Source organism: Kogia breviceps, chromosome 14, assembly GCF_026419965.1.
Source record: "Kogia breviceps isolate mKogBre1 chromosome 14, mKogBre1 haplotype 1, whole genome shotgun sequence".
Taxonomy (NCBI): domain Eukaryota; kingdom Metazoa; phylum Chordata; class Mammalia; order Artiodactyla; family Physeteridae; genus Kogia; species Kogia breviceps.
The window spans coordinates 20,588,299-20,615,833 of record NC_081323.1 but is presented as its reverse complement, the minus strand read 5'-3'; the positions used below and the strand labels follow the sequence as shown (position 1 = coordinate 20,615,833).

General features: G+C 48.3%; 1 protein-coding gene across 1 annotated transcript in view; it reads left to right on the top strand.

Moving 5' to 3' along the window:
* The window catches only part of PPP1R16B (protein phosphatase 1 regulatory subunit 16B), a 100,690-nt gene continuing 73,155 nt past the window's right edge, over positions 1 to 27,535 (top strand). Inside the window, exons 1-2 of the mRNA XM_059036618.2 lie at positions 1 to 118; positions 26,381 to 26,731. Of these exons, the coding sequence (XP_058892601.1) occupies positions 26,482 to 26,731 (250 nt within the window). The 5' untranslated portion in view covers positions 1 to 118; positions 26,381 to 26,481. The remainder of the gene's footprint in view (positions 119 to 26,380; positions 26,732 to 27,535) is intronic.

Here is a 27,535-nt window from a genome sequence, read left to right as displayed (position 1 = left end):
GGTGGAGGCTCGCGGTCGTGCGGAGCAGGCTTCTGTCGCCGCACTGGCAGCTGCGGCTCGGGGACCGACGGACCGAGCCACGGCCGGGAGCCGCCCGGGGCAGGGCTCGGGAGAGCGGGTGAGTTCCCCCGCCGCGCCGCCTGCTTCCCTGCGTTCTGCAGCTCGACAGGGCGGGGGATGAGGATCGCGGTGAGGAGGCGGTCCCAGCCTCTGAGGGTCTGGCTGGGGGCGTGTGGGGAGCTTTGGCTAAGGGCTGGCGGCAGAAGGTAATTTGGGGGGGGGGAGCCTGGAAAGGCGGGTACCGGGAGCGCAGGACCCGAGAGTCGGGCTGGGGTGGGGGCGTTCTCCCGTGTCTTGCGCGCCAGAGATGAGGCCGGAGTACGGGGCGCAGTGGCAGGTTGTTGGCTGGGGCCGCCGTGGCCGGGTCTTGGGGCGGGCAGGGGGCTCCTCCGCGGGTTCTGGGCTCTTGGGCCGCCGTCTGCCGGGGGGCGCAGTGCCGGGCAGAGGAGCCACAACCAGCACCAGACAGCCCCGGCGCCGAGCCTCGGGCCCGGCACGGGGGCGCCGCCCCCTCGCGCGGCGGCGCTTAGTCCCCGCAGGCGGTGGCAGGGCGCCGGGAGGGCTCCTGCCTGGGCGGGAAAGGTCCCCAGGGCAGGCGGCCCCGAGTGCAGACCCGCCTCCTGCGGGATCCAGCTGACAGCGCCCCGCGGCCCCGGGGAGACCCCGCGCGTGGTTGTTCCCGGCCTCTCCGAAGGGCAGCCGTGCGCCCGCGGCTCGGTCCCCCGCACCTGAAGCGCTCCTCTCCTCCCGAGTCCCGCGCATCGACTCCTGCCGGAGGAGCGCCCCCGAGCGCCTAGGATGGGCAGAAACTGTGCAGCCCTCCCCGGAGAGGTCGCGCAGAGGGGTCTCCCCAAGGTCACCCGGAGCGCCCAGACTGAACTGCCCAGACCGTCCCGAGTGGAGAGCCGGGGGGGGGGCGTTCTCTTCCCACCTTCCCTGAGGCCGACTCTCCGCCTCCTCCTTCTCCAGTCCGGACCGGCTTAGCGGGGAGATGCTGATGATGCAGCTCCCAGCCTCGGGCGGATAATTGGAGCTTTGAATCTGGCCCTCCCGGGAGGGCGGCGCGAAAAGCCCGAGACCCGCTGCTCCCGGGCATCTCTGGAGCCCAAGGAGAGAGACGCGGCTCCATAAGCGCTTCTCAGAACCGAAAACCGAGCTGCTTGCGCGCCCATGTGACTGGATTCCACATAATGGGCCCCTGTTCTCACTGTCAGACGCGCCCACCAGCTCTCAGCGGCCCCAGGCACCAGGTGCCTCCTCTGAATCGCCCTCTGTGGAGGACCCGGACCCCCGAAGTATCAGGCGTCCTTGCCCGCAGGGCGCCCCCGGGAAGGGGCCTGCCGTTGGCCACCTCGGCCAGCGGGGGTACTTCCCTGTGGGCCCTGCCATTTCCTGTGTCTGGTGAAGCACCGGAGGAAAACCCTCCATCAGGGAGGCCTCCTCCGAGACTGGTCATAAAGCTTCTTAGCTCAGACAGTGACTAGCTCTCTGCCCGAGAGGAGGCCCTTGGCCTCGGAGCCTCAGTTGCCTCTAGGAAATGGGGCTAATCAGGCCGTGGGAGGATGGGGAGAGGACCGTGTGAGGTGCTGGGTGCAGCGGAGCTGGGCGTCGGGAACGCTCCTAAGTTAACACCAGCGCGTCTCAGAACGGTTTGGAGTGGGGCGTGTCTCTTTTTAGGCAGGAGCTGAAGTGGAGCCCTGGTGGGTGGTTCTGCAGGGGCTGGGGGTGTTTCCACATCTTCCTCCCTCCGCTCTGTCATAAAGAGGCAGCTTGCGGGCGGCTGGTGGGCGCTGGTGAGTCCTTTCAGCTCTCAGCCTGCTCCCGGGCTTTCCCACACAACCCCCCAGCCCCTCATCTCCCACCTGCTGCCAGGATGTTGGAGGCAAGATGTCAACCAGACACTTTGGACCTTCAACTTCGTACTCTCCTGTGAACTGGAGTCTACCCAACAGTGTCCCCCTCCCTGGAACCTTCCTGACCCCTCTCCTGGTCCCAGCTCCTGCCAGCCTCTGAAATGTCTTCCTTCAGGAAGACCACTTGATCCAGCTTACCCCTCTTTGGTCTCCTCCCTCTGTGCCGTTCATTGGCGGGCTCTGGGTTGGGGCTCCTTGCATCCTTGCACCGTCTGAATCTTCCCTGGCGTGGAGGGACATGGCAAGCAAGACCCAGTGCATGCTCGGACTTTGTTCTCTTTGGTAATTGATGGTGGCGTGGAGGTTAAATTTCTAATCCAGCTGTTAAGTCTGTTCGGGAGCCTGAGCCACAGGGCTAAGAGGATGCTGACGCAGAAAGGTGGGTTTTTCCCCAAGGCAGTAACCTTCTGCAGAACTCATTTGGACGCTTTGGAAACTAGGGCCCCAGGTTCTTCTCAAAACCTGCTCCATACCCAGTGTCAACATTCTCTAACCGAAAGAGACTGCAGCCAGAATGGTTTTATGGATCACAGAAGGCACATACCTGGATTCCTGTGCTGTGTTTGGACCATCAGGAACCTCACCCAACCTTTGACCCCTCTGCCAATCTAGCCACCCCCACCCCCATGCCACCTGCACCCAGGACTTGAAGCACTTGGTGTACAGTGGGTCCCAAGTGGCATTCTTCCAGCAGAGGCTAGGATGACCTTCTTTATCCTGAGTACATCCTAGACACGGGGATTTAAGGAGGACTTGGACAGGCTTGCCTCCTACAGAAAGCCACAAAGTTTGAAGAGCAAGGGAGTCAGATAAGCATAGTTCAAATTACAGGTCTCTACTTAAAAGCTCTGTGACCTGGGTAAATTATTTACTCTCTCTGACTCCTGGTTTTCTCATCTGTAAAATGGGTGTAATAATAATGCCTGCTCTGTGGGGTTGTGAGGATTCTGTGAGCCCGTGATACACAGAAAGTGCTTAGTGCAGCACCTGGTACGGGCAGGAATGCAGGAAATGATTATTATCACCATCACCACCATTTCCGCCTTTGCACTGGGCTCTCACAGGTTCTCCCCTCTCACCCTCACTCCCCCACCCCCTGAGTCTGGGGAAAGTCAGAACCCTTCTGCCTCTAGCCAACAGGACAGGGAAAGCCCCTCAGCCTGGAGGGGGTGGTGCTGATTTCTGGGAATTCAAGTCCAGCATGGGCCTGTCTCTAGGAAGTCTGTCATTTAGCTTTTCTCATCTGGCTGCCTTTTGCAGGATTTGTTGATTCATTCAACAGATATTTACTCCATTCTAGCTATTGTACTTAGCGAGGGATTTCAAGACGAATAAGGCAGCTCTCAGGCTTCTCAATCTAGGGGCAAAAGGTGATCGTGAGGACCCAGCTTCACTGGCAAGAAGAGGAATGAAGAGTAGAGGAGTGGATGAACAGGTGGGCTCAGCTAACGAACCCAGGTTTCACTCCTGAATCTGCCACCTTGTAGCTGGGTGGTGACGGACAGATGCATTACCTCTAGGGTGGTGATGTGAGGAGAAAAGTGAGACCACATGGGCGCTTGCAAATGTTGGCTGCTATTATTAGTAGTCTGCAGTGACCAATTGCAGGTGGGCAAATTGTGCAGTAGGGGCACATTTGAGCCCTTCAGAGACAGTTTTCCAGGTGGTGGCTAATAGGGGGGTGGGCAGCCTGAGCCAAGAGAACAGCTTGTGCAAAGGCACAGGGGCTTAAAAGTGCTTGGTGTCTCGGAGAGCAGTGAGCAGGAGTTACAGCTGGAGCACCGTCACCGTAGGGTGTGACTTAGGGAGGGGCAGGAGGCAAGGCCAGGGAGCAGGGCCATCCTGCCAAGGGGTCCCAAATGATTAAACGCTTGCTCACCCGAAGCAGGCCCCATGCAGCTAACGGAGATGTCTGATTGCAGTCTAGAATTAACTTCTGCAGGCGAGGAAGGGCTGGTCTGTGCACGTTTGCCAGTACATTAACTGTCCTTTCCTCTTCCTTCTACCTGGAAAGCACAGAGCTCCCCTCCTTCTTCCAGAGATGCTTTTGCTACTCCTGCGCCTGTTTCTCTCTTCCTGGGACGTTTCTCATGTGAAGGAAGGGGATGTGGGTGGAGGAAGCGTCACGATCTCGTTCCCTTGACCATAATAAGGTACCAAGTGCTTCTCTGGATGCTGGTCACTGTCCAAGGTCTTTGCTCGTATTGCCATCTAATCCTCATACTGATTTATTGAAGTAGATGCATTTATTCCCACTGAACAGAAGGGGAAACTGAGGCACAGAGGATGAGGTGATTTGCTAAAGGGCACTCAGCTTATAAGTGGCAGGAACTCATGTCTAGAGGTCCCCAAAGTTGCTCTGTGCTATGTGTACCACCTCACGCATGCCCTTGGTAAATATCTAAAGCTGACTGCAGAATGTCTGGCAGTACCCCTGGATGCTGAGCTGTAGGCATCTTGGAGATGGATCACAGTGGGGTGTGGTCCAGGTACCTGGGGGCTGCCCCATTCTCTCCCAACCCTGAGTTTTGGGAAGGCCCTGAGTGCAGGCACTTGGCGATGGGGAGCTGTTCTTGGATGTCTCAGAATTCGGGGCGTCCTTCCTTGGCCCGCTAGGTCCCACAGACGTGCCTTGACGCAGGCAGTTTGCAGCTTGATTGATGTAGCAGGTGGCAGTTGAGCTCCACGGTGACCCCAGGAAGGAATGAGTCTTTTAGGATGGCTGGTTAGAGCATCACGTGAACCACACACCCTACCTGTTTACAGAAGACATCAAAACAAAGGCTCGAATTTCCTTTTCTACAGGAGGCAAAGTTCAGGGCCACGGTTCAAATCCTGCCCCTGCCTTTCACTAGCTTTTGGGTGTTGGCCAGTTTCTTCACTTCCTCGCACCTCAATTTCTTCAACCGGAAATACAAATCATACACACACACACACACACACACACACACACACACACTCACACATATACATACATATGTATATGTATATATATACAATTCAGAGTTGTCATAAGGATTTGTAGCCATGCATAAAATTGACTTCCACATCATAAATATATTGGTATAATATCCACAAAATTTTCCTCCATGGTACTTATCATAATTGTGATTATATGGCTATTTGTGGTCATTATTCTTTTACTCTGTCTCCCCCCCACTAGGCCAGTGGTTCTCAACTGGGGGCAGTTTGGCCCCCCAGGGGACATTTGGCAATGTCTGGAGACATTTTTGGTCGTCACAAGTGGGAAAGTGCAGAGGGGGCAGGGAGCTACTGGCATCTGGTGGGTCAAGGCCAGGAATGCTGCAAGATATCCCACAGTGCCCAGGGCAGCCCCCCAGAACAAAGAATTGTCCCATCCCAAATGTCAATAGTGCCGAAATTGAGAAAGCTTACACTGGACATGAGGCCCCTAAGGTCCGTGACTGTGTCTGATTCATTCAGCCCCGTGTCTCCAGTTGCCCAGCATGATGGCCGGCTCACAGGAGACAATCAATATGCATTAAAGGGATGAATGAGTACTTGGAAGGCCTTATGTCCCTTGGAGTCCCAGAGGTTTGGCTTGCACGACATTTTGAATGGACAGAAGTGATTCAGATGAACTTGAATGATGAATAGCCAGCCGGTCATTCAGGCCCAAGAAATTCAGACCAAGCTATTTTCCTTCCCGAGCAGGTGCTAGGGGGCCCCTATTACCAGCACTGTTGCTACAATCACCGCTGCATTTTGCTCGTATAGACGCAGGACCCACCTTTATCTGGACAAGCAGGGGCGGGGGAATGTAGGTGCTCATAAGGAACGCCCTGTCAGCTGGGCCCTTGGGATTTGCCAAGCTGGGGCGCAGCTGCTGTCAGCTTCCTGTTTTTTTCCCTTTCTGGTGGAATGAAGGAAACCCACTGAATGGCTATTTTTCCACTGACATTTACAGCAATGTGATAGGCCTTGGATTAACGAGGTCAAGCTTCAGTGTGAAATCTGCCCGATAACTTGAAGCCTGGCCAACAGAAGACATGGCTTGTTTTCTTTGGGCATTTGATGTCTTCGGATGGCTTTGGCCAGGCAAGTAGGGGTCACGACTCTATACAAAAGAAGGGAATGTTTTATGCCCCAGAATCATAGAGGCCAGAGTTGTTGTCTCTTTTTCAATTTAGTGGGAAGGTTTATTTTCATGTGAGCTTTGAAATAATTCATTAAAGCAAATGTTCATCATGAGCCTGGATCTGGGCTATTGAAAGGACCAGGCTGTTTTTCCAGGGCTCTCTGGGAGTTTGAAAGAAAGGACTTGACCCCAAAGGGTGTTTGGACAGGTTAGAGGTGCACTTGGATCAGGACTTATTCTGACGGGGGAAGGGGTCTTGAGCACAGGCCTCAAACTTGCTCACAATCCTCAGGTTTCTGTAAAATGCAGAATCGGATGCGTTAGGCCTGGGGCCTGAGCATCTGCATTTATAACAAGCTCCCAGGGGGAGCCATTCTGCTGGTCTGTGAACTGTACTTTGGAGAGCAAGGGTCTGGGGAAGCCCAAGTCTACAGGTGAGGGGTCCCTGGTATCACCCACTCAAGCAAATTCAGCCTGTCGCTCCTGTTCGCCCAGCCATCTGCTGTGCAGGCTGGTTTGCAGGGGAGCAGACTTACTGCTCCCCTTCTCTGTGTGCCCAGGCCTGGGACCAAGCCTGAAGGAAAGGCTGCTTGCCCGCAAGGAGCAACGGAAACAGCCAGACCAGGTGTGAGGGGCTTCTAGCCCTTCCAGAAACGTGTGTCGGGGGACACACTATTCCTGGGTCACCTGGGGCTTGTTAAACACACAGATCCCTTGGCCCTAGCCCAGCCTACCTGAGTCAGAACCAGCCAAGGTGGGACCCTGGGAGTCTGTATTTTTAAAAAGTGTGCCAGGTGATTCTGATTCACAGCCAGGCTGGCAAAGGGGAGGCCAAGAGGAAGAGCTGGCAGCACGTGGAAGTTAATCGCTCAGGAGGCCCGGTGTAAAGTTGTAGCATCGTGTATAGCCTGATGGCACACGGCTGAGGGAGGCAACTAAAGCTAGCCTGCTCCACTTGCCTAGCTCTGTACCCTGCAGGGTTGCATCCTGGAAGGAAGGACATCTTTTTCTTAATACTAATAATAATGGTTAACATTTAGTACTTATTATGAGCCAAGCACTATTTAACTTTTAGTCCTCCTAGCAACTCTAAGAGGTGACCTTACCACGACCCTGATTTTACGGCTGAGGAAAGTGAGGTTCAATGACTTGCCCTTGTCACACAGCCAGTAAGTGGTGGAGTTAGAATTGAATCCAGGACATCTAGCTTCCAAGTCCTTTAAGTTAATCATGACACTGTCTGACTTTGGGCAAAAAATGCTGTTGCACTTCGTAAGCTGTCCCTGCCCTGAGGGAGTGCCTTTCTCTAGTTCTTCCCCAGAGGGTGGAAAAGGCTAGCAGTGACCTTGGCTGGCTCTGGAGTCATACCTTAGTTGGATCCCTGCCCCTGCCACTTACTGTAACCTTGAGAAGCTATTTGCTAACTTTGCTGAGCCTCAACTTACCAATGTGTAAAATAGGAATAATAATCGTATGAGAGGCTATGGTTATTTAGCCTGTGTCTGGCACATAGGATGTACTCGATACATACCAGCAATAATTATTATATTAGTGTCAGTGAAGTCAGTCCCTGGGAGTCATAGCTTCAGAGCAGAGGGGATAGGGGAGCAGAGCCCTGTGTCACTTACATCCCAGGGGCCTGGGTCTGTTGTTTTGTTCACCCTGGTTACTTATGTCTATTACTTACCTAGGCATTCCTAGCCTTTGCTTCTTGGCGCTGGTTACAGGCCCCAGTGTCTGTGCCAGCTTGGTGAGTTCTCAGAATTTCTTGGCTCCCAGAATGTTTCACAGTCTCAGTCAGAACTGGCTTTATTTCTTGCCATCCAAGAGCAAGTAAAAGGCACACATTCTCACATTTACTTTCTTCAGGGCTCTTGGGTCTTCTTGGTGACTTTTCCTGTCCCCAGATTCCTTTCTGGAACTCTGTAGTCATCATTGCCCGCCCCCCCCGCCCTCCCATGAACTGGGCAGAGAAAAAAGGCTTTAGACTACATTGCCTATCGCCTTATTAAGAGAAAGGGAAGAGTTTCTCCAGAATTTCATTTTTTTTAACGTGTGAAATCAAGCTTTTGTTTTCTTATTGCTGTATTTTATGCTTTTTAATTATAAAAAGAAGACAAACTCATTATTAAAATTCAAACCGTACAGAAATGTGGAAAATGGAAAAGGAAATTCCCCCAATCATCATCCACTTACTTCTTTTTCCCCGGAAGAAATCCCTGAATGTTTTATGTCTTTCCATAAATTTCGTATGCATATACAAATCCACATGCATTTACATGTTTATCCTTTTTTCTTTTTAACACATCTGTACAACCCTTTTCTGAAACTTCCCGTTTCAGCTAATTTACCTTAGCATATGTCAACACATATAGATATACCTCAGTCCTAAAGGCTACATGATATTCCTGTAGTAAAAATTTACCATAGTTTGTTTTCTAGTCCCTTGCTGCCAGTGAAGATTACTTTGTTTTTTTTCCTACTACAAGTGTATGATGCTATGACATCCTTGCTTACACAGCATGTATCTTTGTACATTGGTATGATTTTATCTGTAAGGAAAATTCCCTGCAGTTTGAACTATGACATTGTCAAACTGTCCTCCCAAGAGGCCAAACCAATTTCTTTTTTCCTTTTTTTTTTTTTTTTTTTCTTGGCACGGCATGCAAGATCTTAGTTCCCTGACCAGGGATCAAACCCATGCCCCCTGCAGTGGAAGCGCGGCGTCTTAACCACTGGACCTCCAGGGAAGTCCCGAAAACCAATTTCTATTCCCTCGACCATGTGTGTGAATGCCTATTGCCCCAACCCCTTCTCCAACACTGAGTAACTTTAATTTTTGCCAGTCAGATAGGAATAAAATAGAAAGAATGTTTCTAGGTCAAGTTCCACAATACTTCAGATTTTATGACCCTTTAGACCGTGGCTACATAAAGATTGTTAAATATTCAAGAACTACATTTTACTTGGCTTGATGCTTGGAATTAGAGACATAAAATTAAATTAAACCAGCTCCTGCCCTTAGGTTGGTCCCTGTCTCCTGAAGGAAGCAGACAAGTGGGCAAATAAAATAAGAACAAAGCTGTGCTAGAGAAATGTATAAGCTAAGTTCTGTTTGATAAACTCTTCATGACTATCATAAACGAATTTGTAAAATACAGCATACACTATGTCCTGGTGGGAGGGGGGGATACTTGAAATCCTCAGAAGAAAATGACTTGTTAGAAGCAGAAAAATCATGCTGCTTACCCTTAGTGGTGGCAGCAGAAGAGGTGGGCAACTAGGAAGGGATAAGTAATTTTGAAATAGACTTTTTGGTGGTTTCCATGTTTACTAATGAGGTTTGTTTGAGGGAGGCTGTGCAGAAACCCAGCTGAGTTTGCAGCTGGTGCTGATTACCAATCACTCGTACCTGGGCAAATGTGTATGTTAGTCCAGAAAGAGTGAGAGCAAAGGAACAGAAGGCTGGCCTTAAAAATCCACAACCTTGGAGCTCATAGAAGTTGGATGTGGGTGGAATGACTTGGCGGTTACTCCAGGGGTTACAAGGATGCGTGCTCTGAACAGTGCCCACTGTAGATTGGGTGCACAGAATGGGCGTTCAATGAATGAGTGAGCATCAAAGATGTCTGTGTCTTGTAAAAGGGCCTCCTACTTAAAAAGAATAGATCCATTTAGAAAGGGGTTATGACCACCTGATCTTCCCACCTGCGGGAGCCTCGCCTTAGCTATGCATTTCCTTTGGGCTACCTGTCTTGGATAGCTCTTCATTCACTGCAATACCTTAAGAACAACACCCAGCAAGGAGCAGCTGAGAATATCTGAAACAGTGCTGTGGAATGAAACTAACCATCACTTTACAGCAAAGCTTCTAAGCCAGGATCTGTGGAGCCAATTGCAAAGCACGCAGAGTTGAAAAAAGACTGTGGAGCCAGAGACAGTCCTAACTCATCCTTTCATGGATGGCAAGGCAGGGCCCAGCCTGCCTTGCCATCTGGGTCTGGCCCCCACGTTCCTCCAACAGCCAGTTCTATTTTGTCTGGTTTGATTCTATAGCTCTGGGTCCAAGCCAGAGGACCACTCCCTATGATACGACCGATGGAATAATGTCAGTGAATTTCAGTCTCTTGGTCTCCCACCCTCCTGTCTACCCTCTTCCATTTATTGAAAATCTACCACATGCTGGGTGACTCTAGGGTGGGATGAAAAGGTGAATAACATCTATTCCTTGTCTTTCGAGAGCATCTGGTCCAATGGAAGAGGCAGATCTGAAACTAACAATTACTAGTGGAGAGCCAGGACAGAGATGTGGTCAAATGCTTTGGAACTAAAGAGGAGAGAGAAACCCGTCTGGCACAAGGCAGATAAAGAACAATTCGGAGGGAATAAAAGGAGCCTGGAGACAATATTGTGTAAATGAGACGAGGCAAGTCAAGTGCTGAGCGGGGTGCCTGGAAAGCACTTAGGAGATGATAGATATTATCATTACAGCTCTTGGGCTGGCTCTCCAAGAACAAGGAAAAGCTTGCCAGGTGGAGGGAAAGAAGGGTACTCTGCTAGTCCATGGAACAGCATGAATGAAGGTGAGGTGGTGAGCGAGGCAGAGAGAAAACTCCATGGGCTTCGCAGAGGAGAAATCTAAATCTGTGTTCAAATCTTAGTCCTGCCACTCACTCGTTGTGACTTTGGGCATGTCAAGGTGAGCCTCCACTTCCTACTCTATCTACGGGACATAATGAGACCTGTTTTTTTTTTTTTTTTTTTTTTTTTTTGCGGTATGCGGGCCTCTCACTGCTGTGGCCTCTCCCGTTGCGGGGCACAGGCTCCGGACACACAGGCTCAGCGGCCATGGCTCACGGGCTTAGTTGCTCCGCGGCATGTGGGATCTTCCCGGACCAGGGCACGAACCCGTGTCTCCTGCATCGGCAGGCGGATTCTCAACCACTGCGCCACCAGGGAAGCCCGAGACCTGTTTTTAAAGGCTCCTTGTGGGGATTAAAGTTAACTTATGGGCAGGACCTGACACATAGCAGAGTCTCAGCAAATGGTGGGTACCATTGTGGGGTGTGGATCCACCAGACCTATCAAGTGTAGCTGGAAAATTGAGTGTTTAGTGGGCTTGGGGGGCGGGGTGGGAGGGAGGTTAGGATGACCAGAGGTAAAGCTAAACATGTCAAGGCCAGATACTGGATGGTCTGGTCTCTGAGGCTAAGAAGTTTAGACTTTACAGGCACTGGGGAGACACTATATGCTTCCCTGCAAGGGAAATACAGGATCAGACTTGGGTGCAGAAGGAAAACTCTGCCAGTGGTGTGGATTGTGGGTTGGAAGATAAGAGATGGAGGCGAGGAGACCATTTGGGGAAGTGTTGCCTCCCATGGTCCTGTCTTGACAACCCACAGCTCACAGTAGCCAAGTGGAAGCTCTGCTAAGTCCTGCAGACAAGTGCTGCCCGGAGAGGCAAATCAGGGCAGTGGTTCAGAGCATGGGCTTCAGTGTCAAGGCCATGTGGATTTGAATCCTAACCTTGTCACTTACTGGCTGTGTGACCTTGGGCGATTACTTAACCTCACTGAACTTTAGTTTACTCTTCTGTAAAATGAGGATTAATAGTACCTTTCTCATAAGCTTATTGTGGGATTAAATGAGATAGTGTAGATAAAGCAGCTAGCTTAGCTCCAGGAATGTAGTAAGTGTTCAATAAGAGTTAATCATTAAAAATTGAAAAATTGTTTATTTCGCCACGGAACCCTTTTCCACGTAACACCTGTTAACCTCCTCTGGAGCTACTAGTGTTCCACAGAAAACATCCTGCTTTAAACTTTCTGGAGAAGCAGCAGCACTTTCAGCTCCAAGAAATAAATCGTCAAGAGGGTTGCCAAGTTCTAACACAGTGGTTCTTGGATGCGTATTAGACCCACCTGGGGAGCTTTTTAAAAATGTCAAAGCCTGGCTGCACCCCAGACCAACTAAACTGGAATCTCTTGAGATGGGACCCCGTATTTTTAAAATTTTAATGGTTTATTAAGGTAAAACAAACACAGAAATGTACCCACATCCTAAGTGAATGAATTTTCACAGATTGAACATGCCCAGGTAAGTCATATCCTGCTCAAAAAACTGAATATTATCAGCACTTCAGAAGCCCTTCTTCAGTCCCTTCCCAGTCACCCCCACTCCAAAACCACGACTCTGATTGGTAACAACATAGATTCCTTTTGCCTGTTGTTGAATTTTACATAAATGGAATCATATAGTATGCATTTTTGTGTTTGGCTTATTTTGGTTAACAGTGTGAGAGATCCAGATTGTCAAGTGTAATTGTATATTACTCATCCACGCTGCTGGACTATGTTCCATTGTGCGAGTACACCATAATTTTTTTCCCCAAACTACTGGTGGTGGGCATTTTGGATGGTTTACACTTTGGGATTATTACAAATAGTGCTGTCAACATTCTTGTAAGTGCCTTTTGGTAAATGTATATATAAATTTCTGTTGAGGATATTCCTAGTAGTGAAATTGCTAGATTATAGGGCATCATATGTTCAACTTTAGAAGATATTGCTTGAGCAGTTTTTTAAAGTGGCTGTACCAATTTATATTCCCACTCAGTTTATAAGAATTCCTGCCAACCACTGGTATTTTCTGTCTTTAAAAAAAATGAAAAGGCCACTCTGGTGGATATATTAGTAGTCATGCTCTGTGATCTTAATATAAGTTCCCAGCATCTCCAGGTGATTCCAACTTTGTAGCCAAGTTTGAGAACCTCTTTCCTGACAGGTTTTGAAAAAGCAAAACACGCATTAATGGAACGGTATAAAGAGGTGTTATAATGGCAGGTGCCTCCCCATTGACTCTCTTTGATGTCTGTACCCAGAGTTTTTTATAGATCTGATCTGTCTAATCAGCAGGGGAGGATGCTTTTGCTGTGGAAGGAGAATGTAGAGGTGTATTAAACCTGACAGCCTGTGCCTCATTCATGTGTGCTTTATGTGGGCAAATGGTTCCATCAGGAATGATCTGGAAGCTGGGAAGAGCCCATGACAGGACTTCAATCTCTTCTTCCAATTTAAGACCTGAAAGATAAGGGAGGACATGAGAAGTGACAAGTAGTCTATACAGATGTCATCAGATGAAAATATCTGGTCTTTGGGATCAGGATTTAGATTTTATGTTGTATTTTTGCTCCCCAAAGCTTGCCCAAGACCTGGCACTTGGAAGGTGCTCCAAAAAAAAAAAAAAAAGTCATTGAAGTCAATATTAGAACTATGTAACTGGCTCTAATGAAAAGCACAATTCACATAGATGCAGAGAAAGAAGTTGGTGTGGATTTAGCTAATCTGATGAATAGTTTCACATCTCTTCTTTGTGGTTTCTGTGTTGTGGCTGGTATTTCCTATTTGTTCATTTATTACAAGCATATTTTCCTTTATAGCCTTAAAGGAAATAAGGCGTCATTTTGCAGGTAGATCTCTATTGTGCCTTTCCTCTTGAGTTTGAGTCATGTTTTCTTTTTCTCTTGGCCACGCTGAGGCATGTGGAGCTTAGTTCCCCGACCAGGGATTGAACCCACACCCCATACAGTGGAAGCATGGAGTCTTAACCACTGGACCTCCAGGGAAGTCCCTTTCCTGTTTGCTTTAAAAAAATTTTTTTTTCTAGTAATTTTAGGTTACGTCTTGAACATCATGAATGAGACTTGAAGAGACTCTTGGTTCTATTATGTTCCTCATAACAGTAATGACTTTTAAAAAATTCAGTCAGTTAACTTGACCAAACAAACTCTAAATTCAGTTTCCCCCTGGGTAGGCAGCAGCTGAAATCTTTCTTCAGTTCTTTTAGCCTTAGTTTGGCTGCTTGGAACCTGCCCTGCACATGCATCATTCAGAGAGATTTGGACAGAATCTATACTCAGCATTTGGGGCTACCATCTGTGACTCTTTTCTGGGATGCTTTCTCCTCACTTCCCAACTGTAGTTACCTGAACTCTGTGCTTTAATTCCTCAAACGGTAAGAGCAAAGGTCCTCATCCAGGTTGTAGCCAACAGGTACAACACTGACTGAGGCCTGCCCTTGGATAAAACGCTACAAAAACATGGAATTCACCTAGTGCAAATTCCTTTCTTTCATGTGTTGACTCCCCTCCGGTTTCTGTCTGCTTGTGGTTGAACAAATTTAGTGCCTTCCAATAGGTTATATGTATGTGTGTGTGTGTGTGTGTGTGTGTGTGTGTGTGTGTGTGTGGTGTGTAGAGTTCACAATAGTTATATGTGAGGGGGTGGGTCCAATAAGAGCTACTCTGCCATTACCAGAGCAGAACTTTTCTGATCAATAGTTTTGTTCATTAAGGGACCCTTAGGACCCCCATGCTTTATGGCTTAGCACCTAGTAGATGGTAATAAATATTTGTTGATTGGTTAAATGAATGCAGCTTTAAATTAAAAGTGGAAATGAATTAGAGGAGAAAACTACCAGAAGAAAATTCTGAAATTAGTTACTTGTTGATGACATCAGGCATAAAATAGAGTGTTGAGCAATTTGCTGGAGAAAATGATGAGTGAGAGGATTGAAATTATATTAGGGCTCTGAGTGTAGACCAAAGTCTCTAACAAAGTGAACCTGAGATTTCAACACGAGGAGATAAGTTCAGTTGTGACAGTAACATCACTTTCAGGGATTGAATCTATGTCTTATGGAGAATTTTCAATGGAATAAGGGGTCAGAGGGGAAGCAGAGGTATGCTTGGAGTTCTGTACACCCAAGAGGAGCCAAGAGGAGGGAATCAAAGTGAAGGGACTTTGGCTGGAGATCAAAGAGGGGAGGAACGAAAGTAATGTAAAGGCAGGTTACTACAGCTTGCTTCTCTCTGCATGGTGACCTGGAAGGTCACAAATCCCATACAGAGAGACTTCAAAGCCTGTGTATTGGATGGAAACTTCATTTACCCAAATGCGGAGTGTCTGGAAACTTCCTGATTTATTCTACTGACAGCTTCATCTCCCAGAGAGTAGAGGAGAGAAGACAGTTGCTGTCATGAATCTGGTTTGGGAGCTGTTGGGTAAAGTGAAAATGAGAAAGTGCTCACCAAGAAAGGGAACAGTAGTCATAGGGGGCTGAGCGCATAGGGTTTGGAAGGCAGAGTTTTATGAAATTTAGGATGAGATACATATATTTCCTGCCTAAGCCTCCAAAGGTGATGACAGCTCCAATAGTAAGGGAAGTTATGACTGTAATCAATTATCCTCACTCTGCATAGATTTCATTTATTTTCCTGCAAAGAGTTCTCTTCTTGCTTCTGGTCGTGCTTTTGTGGGCCATCTTTCCTGTCTGACATTTTCTCTATTTTCAAGCAGGGAAGATAATAAAAAATACTTAACCATCATGGCATATGATTGAGCAATCAGAAAAGATTCCAGCTATAGACAACTGGAATGGCCCTACTTATGGGTTCCTTAACCTCTCTGAGTCTCAGTTTTCTCCTCTTTAAAATGGGAACAACACCTACCGCAGAGTTGGCACAATGATTCCAAGAGACGTTACATGTAAAGAATTTGACCCATGGAAGATGCGCTGTGCACAGAAGCTACCATTTTTACCCTGCATTCTTTATCTCTGGGTTCATTTCATCTACATATTTTATAGGTTCTGAGATGCTTATGTTTTAGTTTTGCTTTTTTTTTTTTTTAAGTGGATCGGTCTTATTTTACTTTTTTTTTTTTTTTGGCCCACACTATGCAGCGTGTGGGAGCTTAGTTCCCTGACCAGGGATCGAACCCGCACCCCCTGCATTAGAAACGAGGAGTCTTAACCACTGGACTTCCAGGGAAGTCCCACTTATGTTTAGTTTCATTAAGCATATGTTTTTACTCTATACTGATTTCAGCAAGTATTTGCTTTATTACCAATTGATCTGTCTGGTTTGTTAGTCGACATGTCCTCTTATCTCCTTGATGATTAATACCTTGGATTTTCTGAAATCTTGTGTTTCATGAGGAAGATGTTTTAAAGCACTTGTGGTTCTTTTAGAGTTTTTTCCTGGTTTCTTCTCCTTTAATATATGTAGACAAGGGAATTAGACAGACCTGGGTTTGGATCCCAGCTCCACCACTTACTGGCTGTGCAGTTAATTGGTACCCATTGTCTGCATTGCTCTAGCCCTTTGTCTCCTCATTCTTTCTTCCTCCAGGGTAGGACTTTCTCCTTTTAGTCCAATTCTCTGTTTTTTATTGTCCTTGTTTCCTTGGAATTATTCTCCAAACCTCCATGAACAAACTACATGAAAAGCTTTTTAAAATTCCCATCCCAGCTACTTCCTAATTGGCTAAGAACACCCCTGGCTAAAGGGAAGGAGATAGCTCGCTAGGGATATCTTTGAGGTTTCTGAAGTGGAGAGAGGGGCTTCCGCAGACCACAGTCCCCTTCCTCCTTTATGCTGGTAATGCTGTGAAACCCAGGATGCCTAGGATGGATGAGAGAGAGATCCCTGGCTGATAGCGATCCCTGCCCTTCCCTCTTTAACCCCATCCAGTTACCAGCAGAACACTTACCTCCCTACTTTCCAGGGTCAGGGTTGGGAGGGGTGGCAATTCCACAGGGGCTGCCAACCTTTGCTTGAGTTGGCTCAGCATACTGCTTTCTAGAACCAGGATCCAGTCAATTTAAGGGGATGGAGTCATGGAGGACAGGTCTTCATTCTACCCCCTAGTGCAAGTTATTGGAGAAATTCTTACTAGAACCTAAGATATTCTTGATTCCTGTCTACCACTGAGGCCACAGTGACTTTTGTTCTTGGTTGAATGATATATTGATATTGAGGGGCCCTTCCACTCAATCTGATAACTTTCCAGATGTCTGTGTTTGAGGCTAGAGGATTTTGAACAATGAGGCAAAGGCAAGTATTGAAATCCAAGTAGGCAAGCGTGACGTAGAACAGAGTTGCATGCTCAGTATGCATGCAGCCAATTCCCACTCCTTTATCTGTGGCAGACATTACTAATCAATCACAGCCCTCATTCCTCCTGTTATCACATGTGGCCTCATAACCTCTGTCCTCAAAGTGCTCCGAGAAGCCACCACCAACCTAAGAGTTGGCACAACAGAGGAAAGCTCGTCCAAGGATGTCATGCTGAGAGAGGGAGGCAGAGGTGGCAGAGGCCACCCCAGCCTTAGTCGGTGTGAATAGCCATCCCCTATTTAATAAACGTGTAAACCAGGAGGGCATTCTGTAGCCACACGTGGCCTCCTTTGGAAAATGATCCTTCTAGCTGCAAAGGGAGTTTTTATCTCTCTGCAAGGGAGGGGGTGGACCACACTCCCCCAAGCCTGGAGAAGCAGTATGTGTAATTTGACTCCTGTTTCCCCGTGCTTAGCTATTACATAAGCTTCTTTAGAAGACTGGCTGGTTTAGCACCGTGACTGTGACTGACTAATGTGTTCGTAGACATCATGTCATCTTTGCATGTGCCCCATCCTTGGCACCTTTGTTCTGTCCCCTGCAGCCTCCTCCACAGTGGCATTCTTACCCATAAGTAGGTGGGCCTCTCTGTGGGTTCAGGTTCATGGAGAGAAGCTCAGCATGGAAGATGGTTGTGTTCACGGGTTTTCCTTCACCCCTTCGAGCTGTGGCTTCCTTTGAAGATTTCTCAGAGCTGAGTCTGAGACAGCTGCCTCACCTTCACAAGTAGAAATGAATCTAAAACATCGTCAATCAATATCTACTTGCAATGGTTCTTCCACACTGTCTAGCCTGGTGGTTACCGAGTGCTGGGCTGCAAATATACATGATAAGAGTCTTACTGCTAATACAGATGATCTGTCTGCCAGGCTGGGATTGGGGTTCACCGACAGATGATCTGTCTGCCAGGCTGGGATTGGGGTTCACTGAGCCAGTCCCACCTCCAACCCAATATGGACCTTCTCTCTCTGCAGCCTCATGAGTGACCATGGAGTTCCTGGTGGTGGGGACCCCAGCATCACACCATGGCTGGGCTTTGAATCACCAGTGTTAGACAGTTCTTCCTCATTCCAGGCTGATCCTACTTTTTTTTCCCCCTGCGCCACGCAGCATGCAGGATCTTTAGTTCCCTGACCACGGATCGAACCCATGCCCCCTGCAGTGGAAGCATGGAGTCTTAACCACTTTCTGCCAGGAAAGTGCCGGGCTGATCCTACTTCTTCATTTTGCCTGTTTATGATCCCAACTCTGCCCTCTAGAGAACAAAGCTAATCCTTTCATTCACGGCTTTCATTAAGGCCTGGTCCTATATTACCAAAATGGCCCAGCCAGTTCAGACAGAGGTCAACTGGGCTATTATCTCAATGCTGGTCATGATTCTTTTCCTGAGAGAGCTCAAGATGCTTTAGTTGCTTGATCGATCACTCTGTTCTTGTTGAACTTGTGGTTTTCGAGTCCTGCCACCCTCCCCTCTCCTCCATCCTTGCCCCCCACCCCCCAAGGTCTTGCCAAATTGGGTTATAGTAAGTGGGCTTCAGAGAACAGTGACAAATCAAGGCCAAGCCCAGGGCCACCACTCAGAGGTCTGAATGAAGGAGTGCAGCTGGGAGAGGCAGAGTTAAGGAGCAGACCCTCAGGGACCTGAGTCCCACAACGGATTTAAAACCAGGATATCTGTCTAGGACGACTGGGCACAAAATCTAGAAGGTTCATTACAGCAGGGGTAGAACAGAAAGTGCACAAAATCCCATGAGAATGGAGTTGATGGGGGGACAAGGCTAATTTCTAATTCAGATTTTGGAGCAACAAGGGCCCCAGAAGTCTCTTTGTTCATGAGTAAAGCATCTTTATACTGGGGGGTGGGGAGTGAGCAGGAAGGGGGAAATGACGCTATTATTCAAAGGAGCGTGCTGTGGGAGGGTGGAGGTGTGCATCCTTTAGGAGAGAAAGTGGGTCCCAAGTGAGCTCGGAGCAGGGAAAGCCGGTGCAGCGTTTTGTTTTGATTTTTCCCTCATGCTCAATGGTACAGGAAGCACGAGGCGCAAGCACTCACGGCCTTCCTCCAGGGTGCTGCCAAGGTTCGGTGGAGAATAGCTGAAGAACAAGAAAAAAAATCTTAACGTTTTCTGTTAACAGTGTGAACTTTGAGGCACTGTCTGACTCATGTTTTAAAGTCTCTTCAATTTGAATTCACCTTCCTTCGTGTTGTTTTTCTCAAGGCACTGGGCTCGAATCCAAAGATGTGTCAACCAGCCGCTCCTCTGGGATGGAGGCGTCGCAAGGCCTGGGTCCCCTTCCCCCCATCTCAGGGGGCGGGGCTGCCGTGGAAACCTGGCTTTGGCCTTCCCACCCTTCTTCAAGGCTGGCCCTCAGCTTGGGCCTGGAGGGCCATAAGATGGCCATTCTAGGGGAAGTGGAGGTATCTGGTGATATGCCCCAGCAAGAGACCACTCATTCAGGCAACACCTCCTTCTGGGGCTCCCATTCCTGCATCCCTAAAAGTAGCATAAATGTCTGTTAGGGTACTTTTGGCTACAAGTAACAAAATCAATTCAACTGGCTTAAATAATAAAGGAGATAAAGTCCAGAGGTCCCTAAATTAAAGGACCCTGTTTCCCTCCTCTGACTCCCGAGGACTGGTGTTATCCAAAGGCCGGCTTCCAGCCACAACTAGGCTTCATGCTTCCAGTTCATGGGCAGTGGGAAGAGACAGCTTCTGATTGGTCCAGCTTAGGTCATGTGCCTCCCCCCAACCAATCACTCTGGCTGGGCTTGGGCCGCTGCTCAGGGACTCTGGCCAATCAGCACGGAGTGATACTGAGGGAACCACACAGACCATCACCCAGGTGTGTATTTCAATGGGCCCATGCCTTCCTTCTTCTTCTCATTTCCTCAGAGACATATCACCCCCCCCCCAAACAACACTCTTATATAATAGCCTTCTTTTCATTTTGGGGGAGGGGAGGGATTCTGTAGTGCACGCTGTCCAGCCGGCCTCCACGTCGTCCGCAAGCGCAGCCCCTGCTTCCCTACACTGCTTGTTTTTCCTTTTCTGCGGCAGCAGCAGCGAGGGTTAGTGGATACACCAACAGGAATCCAGTTCAGCTTTGTCAGACAGCAGTCAGAGGCTGAATCAAGGCTTACTCCAACTGCCTGTTTCCTGCCTCACTGAGCGTCAAGGGCGTTGGCCTCAGACTTGGGGCTGCCCAGAATCAGGCTACTTTGGTTCATCCACCCAGACCTGACACAGCCACTGGTTGGAAAAATTATCAAGTACCGTACTTTGTTTTCCCCTTGCTTCTGATTCCTCTTTTAACAGCGCACACACTTCCTGGATAACCTCACCCCAACCTGGCCTCTGCGGACCCCTCCCCCACCCGCGTCTCTAGCCCAGCCATTCCATTATCTCGTGTCCCCACATCGTGCCCAGTTCTCTTCAAGATGGTCCATCCAGATGCTCCCATAACACACTGGGCTCAGTATGTCTCCGTGGAGCTGGTTTTCCTCCAGTGAGGTCCTCCTTGGGGATCTCCTTTAAGAGTTAATGATGCCTGGAATTCTCTGGCGGTCGCGTGGTTGGGGCTCCAGGACGCTTCCACTGCAGGGGGCATGGGTTCAATCCCTGGTGGGGGAACTAAGATCTCGCATGCCACGCGCAGCGGCCAATAAATAATAAATAAATAAAAACTCCCCTACCCTTAAAAGAGAGAGAGGAAAAAAAAAGTTGATAGTACCATTGCTCTCCTGGGTTCTGGCAGGTTGGGCTGTGTCCCCATCACCAACCAGGGCTATCTCTGGAAGTACGGGCAGGGTCACTGGGTCTCACGAGGGAGCCAGTCCACAGCTCATAGGAACCAGGACTTCAGTGGGCTGCCCCAGCACCCAGGCCAGTGCCCTGTCTTGGGGGCTGCCCAGCTGCTGTGTTAACAGCACTGATGGCAATTCTTTAATTAGACCAAGCAGGGTTTTCTTGGACGGGGGTGGGAGGAGGTGTGTGGGTCTATTGGGGGAAACTAGGTCACCTGAAAACCAGCAGTCAAGAGGGAGCTGTCCTGGAGCCCCAGCTCCAGGGAACCCAGAGGGGCAAGCGGGGTGGGAGCTGGCAGAGAGAGCAAAGTCAGAGAAAGTGTGCTCTGGCCCCCTTTATTGGCCCTTGGGAGGCATTGTTCTCACCTTTTTCCAGGGGGCTGGGCAACTGCCCTTAATTCCTTTACCCAAGCAAACTGTCCAAGCCAGGGAAGGCACAGCAGTGAGTGCCTTCTGTCTGCATGGGGCCCACCACCCTGAGGCCCAAGGAGGGAGCACTGTACTGGGAGTCAGGCCCAGGGTTCAAGTTTCTGCTCAGTCTGTATATCCCGTGTGTCCTCCACTCCCTTGTGTCTCTGTTTTGTCATCCATCCAATGGGTAGGGACTGTGCCTGTCTTTATCCTGCTGTATACCTAGCTCTTAGTGCAGTCCTGGCCATATGATAGACGCCCAATAAATATTTGTCAGATGAAGTAATGAGCTCCTATGAGTGCTTCTTTTATAAGATTGTTGTCACTGAGGATGAGTGACCAGGACGGTTTCCCAAATGTCAATCACAATTTTTGCCAGCACAAAATACCATCATCATTTAATTTTTCTCTGCTACCACCTTGTAAGATTTCCACTGAAGTAGATTTATTTAAAAAGGAAATTTTATTTCACTACCATAAATAAACACTAACTGTGAAGCCAAATCCACAGGGGAAAAAAAAATCAGTGTTATTACATTCTGTCTCAGATACCATTTCTTGCCCAAGGCTATTAGCCTCTTTCTCTTTGTTTACCAGGGAAATTGACATGGTTATAAACAAAGATGTCTATTAGCAACGACCTATTAGCACTTTCTTCTGGAGGCAATCTGATAGACTGAAAAAGAAATGAAAAGGAGGTAACTTGGTGTCTCTGATTCCATGTTATATTAAGTCTTGTCCTGAACTTTTGAAAATTCCCTCGGTATGGGTTCTCTTCCTACACTTAGGGAAACACCTGGCTGGGATGATGGCTGAGGAAGTTCTTGGAAAAGGATTAAGAGCTTTAACAGGGTGATTGATATGATTATTCTTATCCTCAGTCTCAGCATGTTTTTGGTACCTACCACTTAGTAGGTGATCAGTGAATACTTAATAATGAAGAAATGAGTAACCATCTGTGTACAGAATCTTAGGGCTGAAAGAAATTGTACAGAACACTTAGGCTGATCTGTCATCAGTAGAAATTTTGCTTTCCGGTGAGTGACGGAGAATTTGCCATCTCCAGAGACAGCCACTGGACCACAAGCCCTTGTTCAATTGCCTGTTGGACAGCTCTGGAGGCCAGGTGCCTGTTTTTTTTTTTTTTTTTTTTTTTTGCTGCACACCACTGTTCCCCTATGCCTTGGTCCTGTTCTGCATTGGGGAGACTCACAGACTATCTTCTCTTTCTTGTGCAGATTGGACTTGTGGATATTTGGAGACTGCTGTCTCATTCCGCCTAAGGCAGGGCTTGCAAACTGAAATGACCATAGGAGCTAGCAAGTGATGCCAATTAGTGAAGGAGGTTAGGTGGGAGTAATGGGGGGGTAGTGGGGACTATGGGAAATTAGATGGGCCCCATCTAAAGGGGACAGTCCTACTCCAAACCTGCTGATTATTGCCACGTGAGCCCAGTGTGGCCAGGTACTGAGATGTTCTAAGAGAAGCTGAAAATCTGATTTGGGATATAAAATCTTCAAGTTTTAGAAGTTAGCAATGAATGACAATACTGTAAATCATGGTGTGGGCCAAAAACCAACCAAGCAAACACACAAACACGATGTGGACCACAGGGGACTTTCTGGTTGTCTGGCCTTGTACCACAGGTCGCTCACTGCTTCCCACAAGACTTCTGTTCCGGTTGGCTGGGCAGTCCCATCCACTTCCAGCCATGTTTGTGCGTGTTGGTTCCCAGAATTTCCTCCATGGTGTTCAGCCCCTCTCCATGCCTTTGCACAATGCCAAGCTCCCATGTCTGCCCTCTTCACCTGGTGGACTACTCATCCTTGGAGATTCAAATCAGTTGCCTTCTACCCTGGAAAGCCTTTTCTGAAAACCTTAGGCAGAAAAGGTCTTCCATTTCCTAGCTGTGTGATGTAGGGTAGTTTACTTAATCTCTCTGTGCCTCAGTTTTCTTATCTGTGAAATGGGGATGATAATAGTACCTATCTCATTAGGTCATCAGAAGGATTAGATTCATTTACAGATAGATGACAGACAGGCAGACTTGGGTTTCCTAGAAGGCAGAGCTGATCCTCAATCCATCTGTGAACCAGGACTCATCACAGGGCACGTTGCATTGTTTGATTCCTTAAAGAAGAGGGGGAAAGTAACTATGTGGTCCACTAGCTCCCAGTGAGTTCTGACCATCATGATGATACAGCATGGTTGTGAATTCAACTCTTCTGAGCTCCTTACTTTTAAAAAGGAATATCTAAATGACTAAAGAACAGTGAGCATGCCATATTCTGGCAAAGAAACTGGATCACTCACACATGGCTGGTGGGAATGAAAAAATGGTACAGCCACTTTGGAAAATAGTTTGACGATTTCTTATGAAACTTGTACTCTTGGGTATTTACCCCAGAGAATTGAAAACTTACGTTCACACAAAAACCCGTACATGAATGTGTTAGCTCCAAACTAGAAACAACCCTGATGCTCTTCAATGAGTGAATGGATAAACAGACTGGGGCACATCCATAATGTGGGGGTACCACTCAGCAACCAAAAAGGAATGAACTACTGTTATGCAAAACAACTTGGATGAATCTCAAGGGATGCTGAGTGAAAAAAGTCAATCCCAAAAGGTTACCCACTGCCTGATTCTTTTTTTTTTTTTTTTTTTTTTTTGCGGTATGCGGGCCTCTCACTGCTGTGGCCTCTCCCATTGCGGAGCACAGGCTCCGGACGCGCAGGCCCAGCGGCCGTGGCTCACGGGCCCAGCCGCTCCGCGGCATGCGGGATCCTCCCAGACCGGGGCACGAACCCGCGTCCCCTGCATCGGCAGACGGATTCTCAACCACTGCGCCACCAGGGAAGCCCCTGATTCTTTTCTATAACATTTTTGAAGTGACAAAATTCAAGAGATGGGGAATAGATTAGTGATTGACAAGGGCAAGGACAGGAGTGCATTGGGAGAGGGGGATGAGGGCTCCTTGTGTGATGGAACTGTTTGTATCTGGCTGTGGTGGTGGATACACAAACCTACACTTGTGACAAAATTGCTTAAAACTAAACACACAAATGAATACATATAAAACTGGGGACATCTGAGTAGATTGATAGGCTGTATCAATGTCAGGTTCTTGGTTTCGACACTGTACTGTAGTTTTGCAAGATGTTACCTTTGGGATAAACTAGGTAAAGTTTGCACTGGATCGTTCCACATTATTTGTTACAACCGTATGTAAATTGATAATTATCTCAAAATAAAAAGTTTAACTAATTGAAAAAGCATTGCAAGATACTCAGAACAAAACGAAAGGCAACCAAGGGCAGTTTGCTTGTTTCCTGCTGAGCCTCGCCATTGGCTTACGTTTATCCTTTTTTTAAAAAAAAAAAAATTTATTTACTTATTTATTTTTGGCTGCGTTGGGTCTTCACTGCTACACGGGGGCTACTCTTCGCTGCAGTGTGCGGGCTTCTCATTGCAGTGGCTTCTCTTGTTGTGGAGCTCGGGCTCTAGGCACGAGGGCTTCAGTAGTTGTGGTGTGGGGGCTCATTAGGTGTGGCGCACGGGCTTAGTTGCTCCGTGGTGTGTAGGATCTTCCTGGACCAGGGCTCGAACCCGTGTCCCCTGCATTGGCAGGTGGATTCTTAACCACTGTGCCACCAGGGAAGTCCCTGGCTCATGTTTATCCTTGAGATCAGGTCCACTCAGACCCCAGGAGCCTTTGCCCTCTGAATATTGCCAAGCCAACCCCTTCCCCATTCCTCCTGTGTATGCTCCAGTCTCTTCAGAGAGAGACCTGAAGAACATTCTGAGCTCCTGAGGGTCCAGCCGAAGGCTGAATCCTGGTCTTTAGCCTCCTGAGGACCAGCAGCTCCAGAGTGAAGCAGGGAACCCAGGAGATTAACAATCACTTGCTGGAGCCCAGTGCTATGCCGATCTCCTTTATGACAGTGAGCATTTCCACAGCACCATATGTAGACCTGTACTCAGCATCCTGCAGTCTTCCACCAGCCTTGCCCCCATGGGTTCCCAGATGTGCTGCGTTTACGTGTCCCTGCTTTTCTTCCTCCAAGCTCGTTTCTCTTTGCTATAACTTGTTTCTCTTTGGTATAACTTTTTTGGTCAGCTCTTTCTTCCTTGAACATCCTGTAAATTCTGGGAGGTGGATACAGAATTTTACAGGTGGGAAAACAGGTTTAGAAAGGCTCAAGTTGTTCCAAGACCTTTTCCTTCTTCTGCATCTGAGAGCCCATAGGGTCTGTGCTTACAGGAAGACAGCACCCACTTGGCTTCACACTGAAATTTTGTTGACCTCATGTCGCCCAAGAACTGATGAGAGCAAGAGGTGTGATTTTTTTTTTAAAAAGTCATCCAAAGAGGAAAACTTCAACTAAGGTTTACTAGGTCCCAGTAGTTCAGCAGCTATTTGTGGGTCCTAGGACCCCCTTTATACTCTTCAGATTAAGGTTCCCAACGAGCTTTCGTTTATGTGGATTATATCTGTCAATATCAACCTATTTTGTAATTAATACAGAGACATTTAAAATATAATCCTCATTCCTTTAAAACTAACAATAAACCCCTTCTGTGTTATAAAAATAACCCCCCTATGTGTTATAACAATAGAACAACCTTATATGAAATTACAATATGACCACCCGAAAGTAAGGATTATTATGTGACCGCGATGGAGGTGTTAGCTAACAGTGGTAATCATATAGCAGTATATCAAATCAACATGTTGTACACTTGAAACTTACACAATGTCATAGGTCATTTATACCTCAATTTTAAAAAAAGAAAAAATCGGGCTTCCCTGGTGGCTCAGTGGTTGAGAGTCCGCCTGCCGATGCAGGGGACACGGGTTCGTGCCCCGGTCCGGGAAGATCCCACATGCCGCGGAGCGGCTGGGCCTGTGAGCCATGGCCGCTGAGCCTGCGCGTCCGGAGCCTGTGCTCCGCAACGCGAGAGGCCACAACAGTGAGAGGCCCGCGTACCGCAAAAAAAAAAAAATAATAATAATAATAATAAAGTGGGGGAAAAAAGCGTTTGGAACATGGGGCCGGGTGACATCATCAGCTCGGAGTTTTGAGCCTGATAAGCATGTCCATGTGTGTCTCTCCCCTTCCCCGCCACAGGCTCCAGCATGCGGCCCCAGCCCCCCAGGAGCCCCCATGCTGCCCCGGCCCCCAGCGCGCTGTGCTAGCCTCCAGCCAGGGCGCGGGGAGGCGCGGAGGCCATGGCCAGCCACGTGGACCTGCTGACCGAGCTGCAGCTGCTGGAGAAGGTGCCCACGTTGGAGCGGCTGCGCGCCGCCCAGAAGCGCCGGGCCCAGCAGCTGAAGAAGTGGGCACAGTACGAGCAGGACCTGCAGCATCGCAAGCGCAAGCATGAACGGAAGCGCAGCACGGGCGGCCGGCGAAAGAAGGTGTCCTTCGAGGCCAGCGTGGCCCTGCTGGAGGCCTCGCTTAGGAACGACGCCGAGGAAGGTAGGTCACTCCTGGTCCTGGTTGGTGGGTGGACACCTGGGCCTCTTGGATTCTGGGTTCTGTGCCAGTGGAGGGGAGAGCAGTGTGGGTCTGGCGCTCGCCCACGTTTGGGCAGCCGCACACATCTTAGGAGGTGGATGCTCCTAGGAAGGGCTCTGAAATCTGAGACTTCTTTTTGAAAACAAGAATACCAGCCTTTGGCTAATGAACGCTCATTTTCCTTCCCTCCCACTAATATTGACTGTCAACCTACATCTTGTGCATTACTATTCCAGATATGGTGGTGAACCAGTTGGGTTTGGTTTCTCTCCTCCAGGAGCTCAGTACTCACAGGACTTTGCATTTCCTAAGCTCCTACTCTGTAGGGCAGAACTGTCTGCTGGTCCCTTTAATTCGGTCTTCACTTTAGAGGTAGATGGTTTAGAGGGGTGGAGAACAGCATACATAGGCTCTGAGGTTAGGTGACCCAGGTCTCAACCTGGTTTTGTGAATTATCCCCTGGGTGACCCTGCCAAGTCTCTTCAGCTCCCTGTACCTTAGTTTCTGCCTCTGTAAAATGGGGATAATAATAGTATCCACCTCCAGGGCTTGCTGTGAACACCAAAATAGAGAATACCTGCAAGTCCTTGACATGGTCCCTCCTGTGTAAGTGATTAGTATGTTTTAGTTTATTATATTGTTACTATATTTTATTTCATTATATTTATGTACATTTATATAAAATTATACTTGTATAAAATTACATTTATTTAAAGAGTGTCCAGAAGTCTAGAAACAGAGATGAATGTATACAATGTTGTCCAG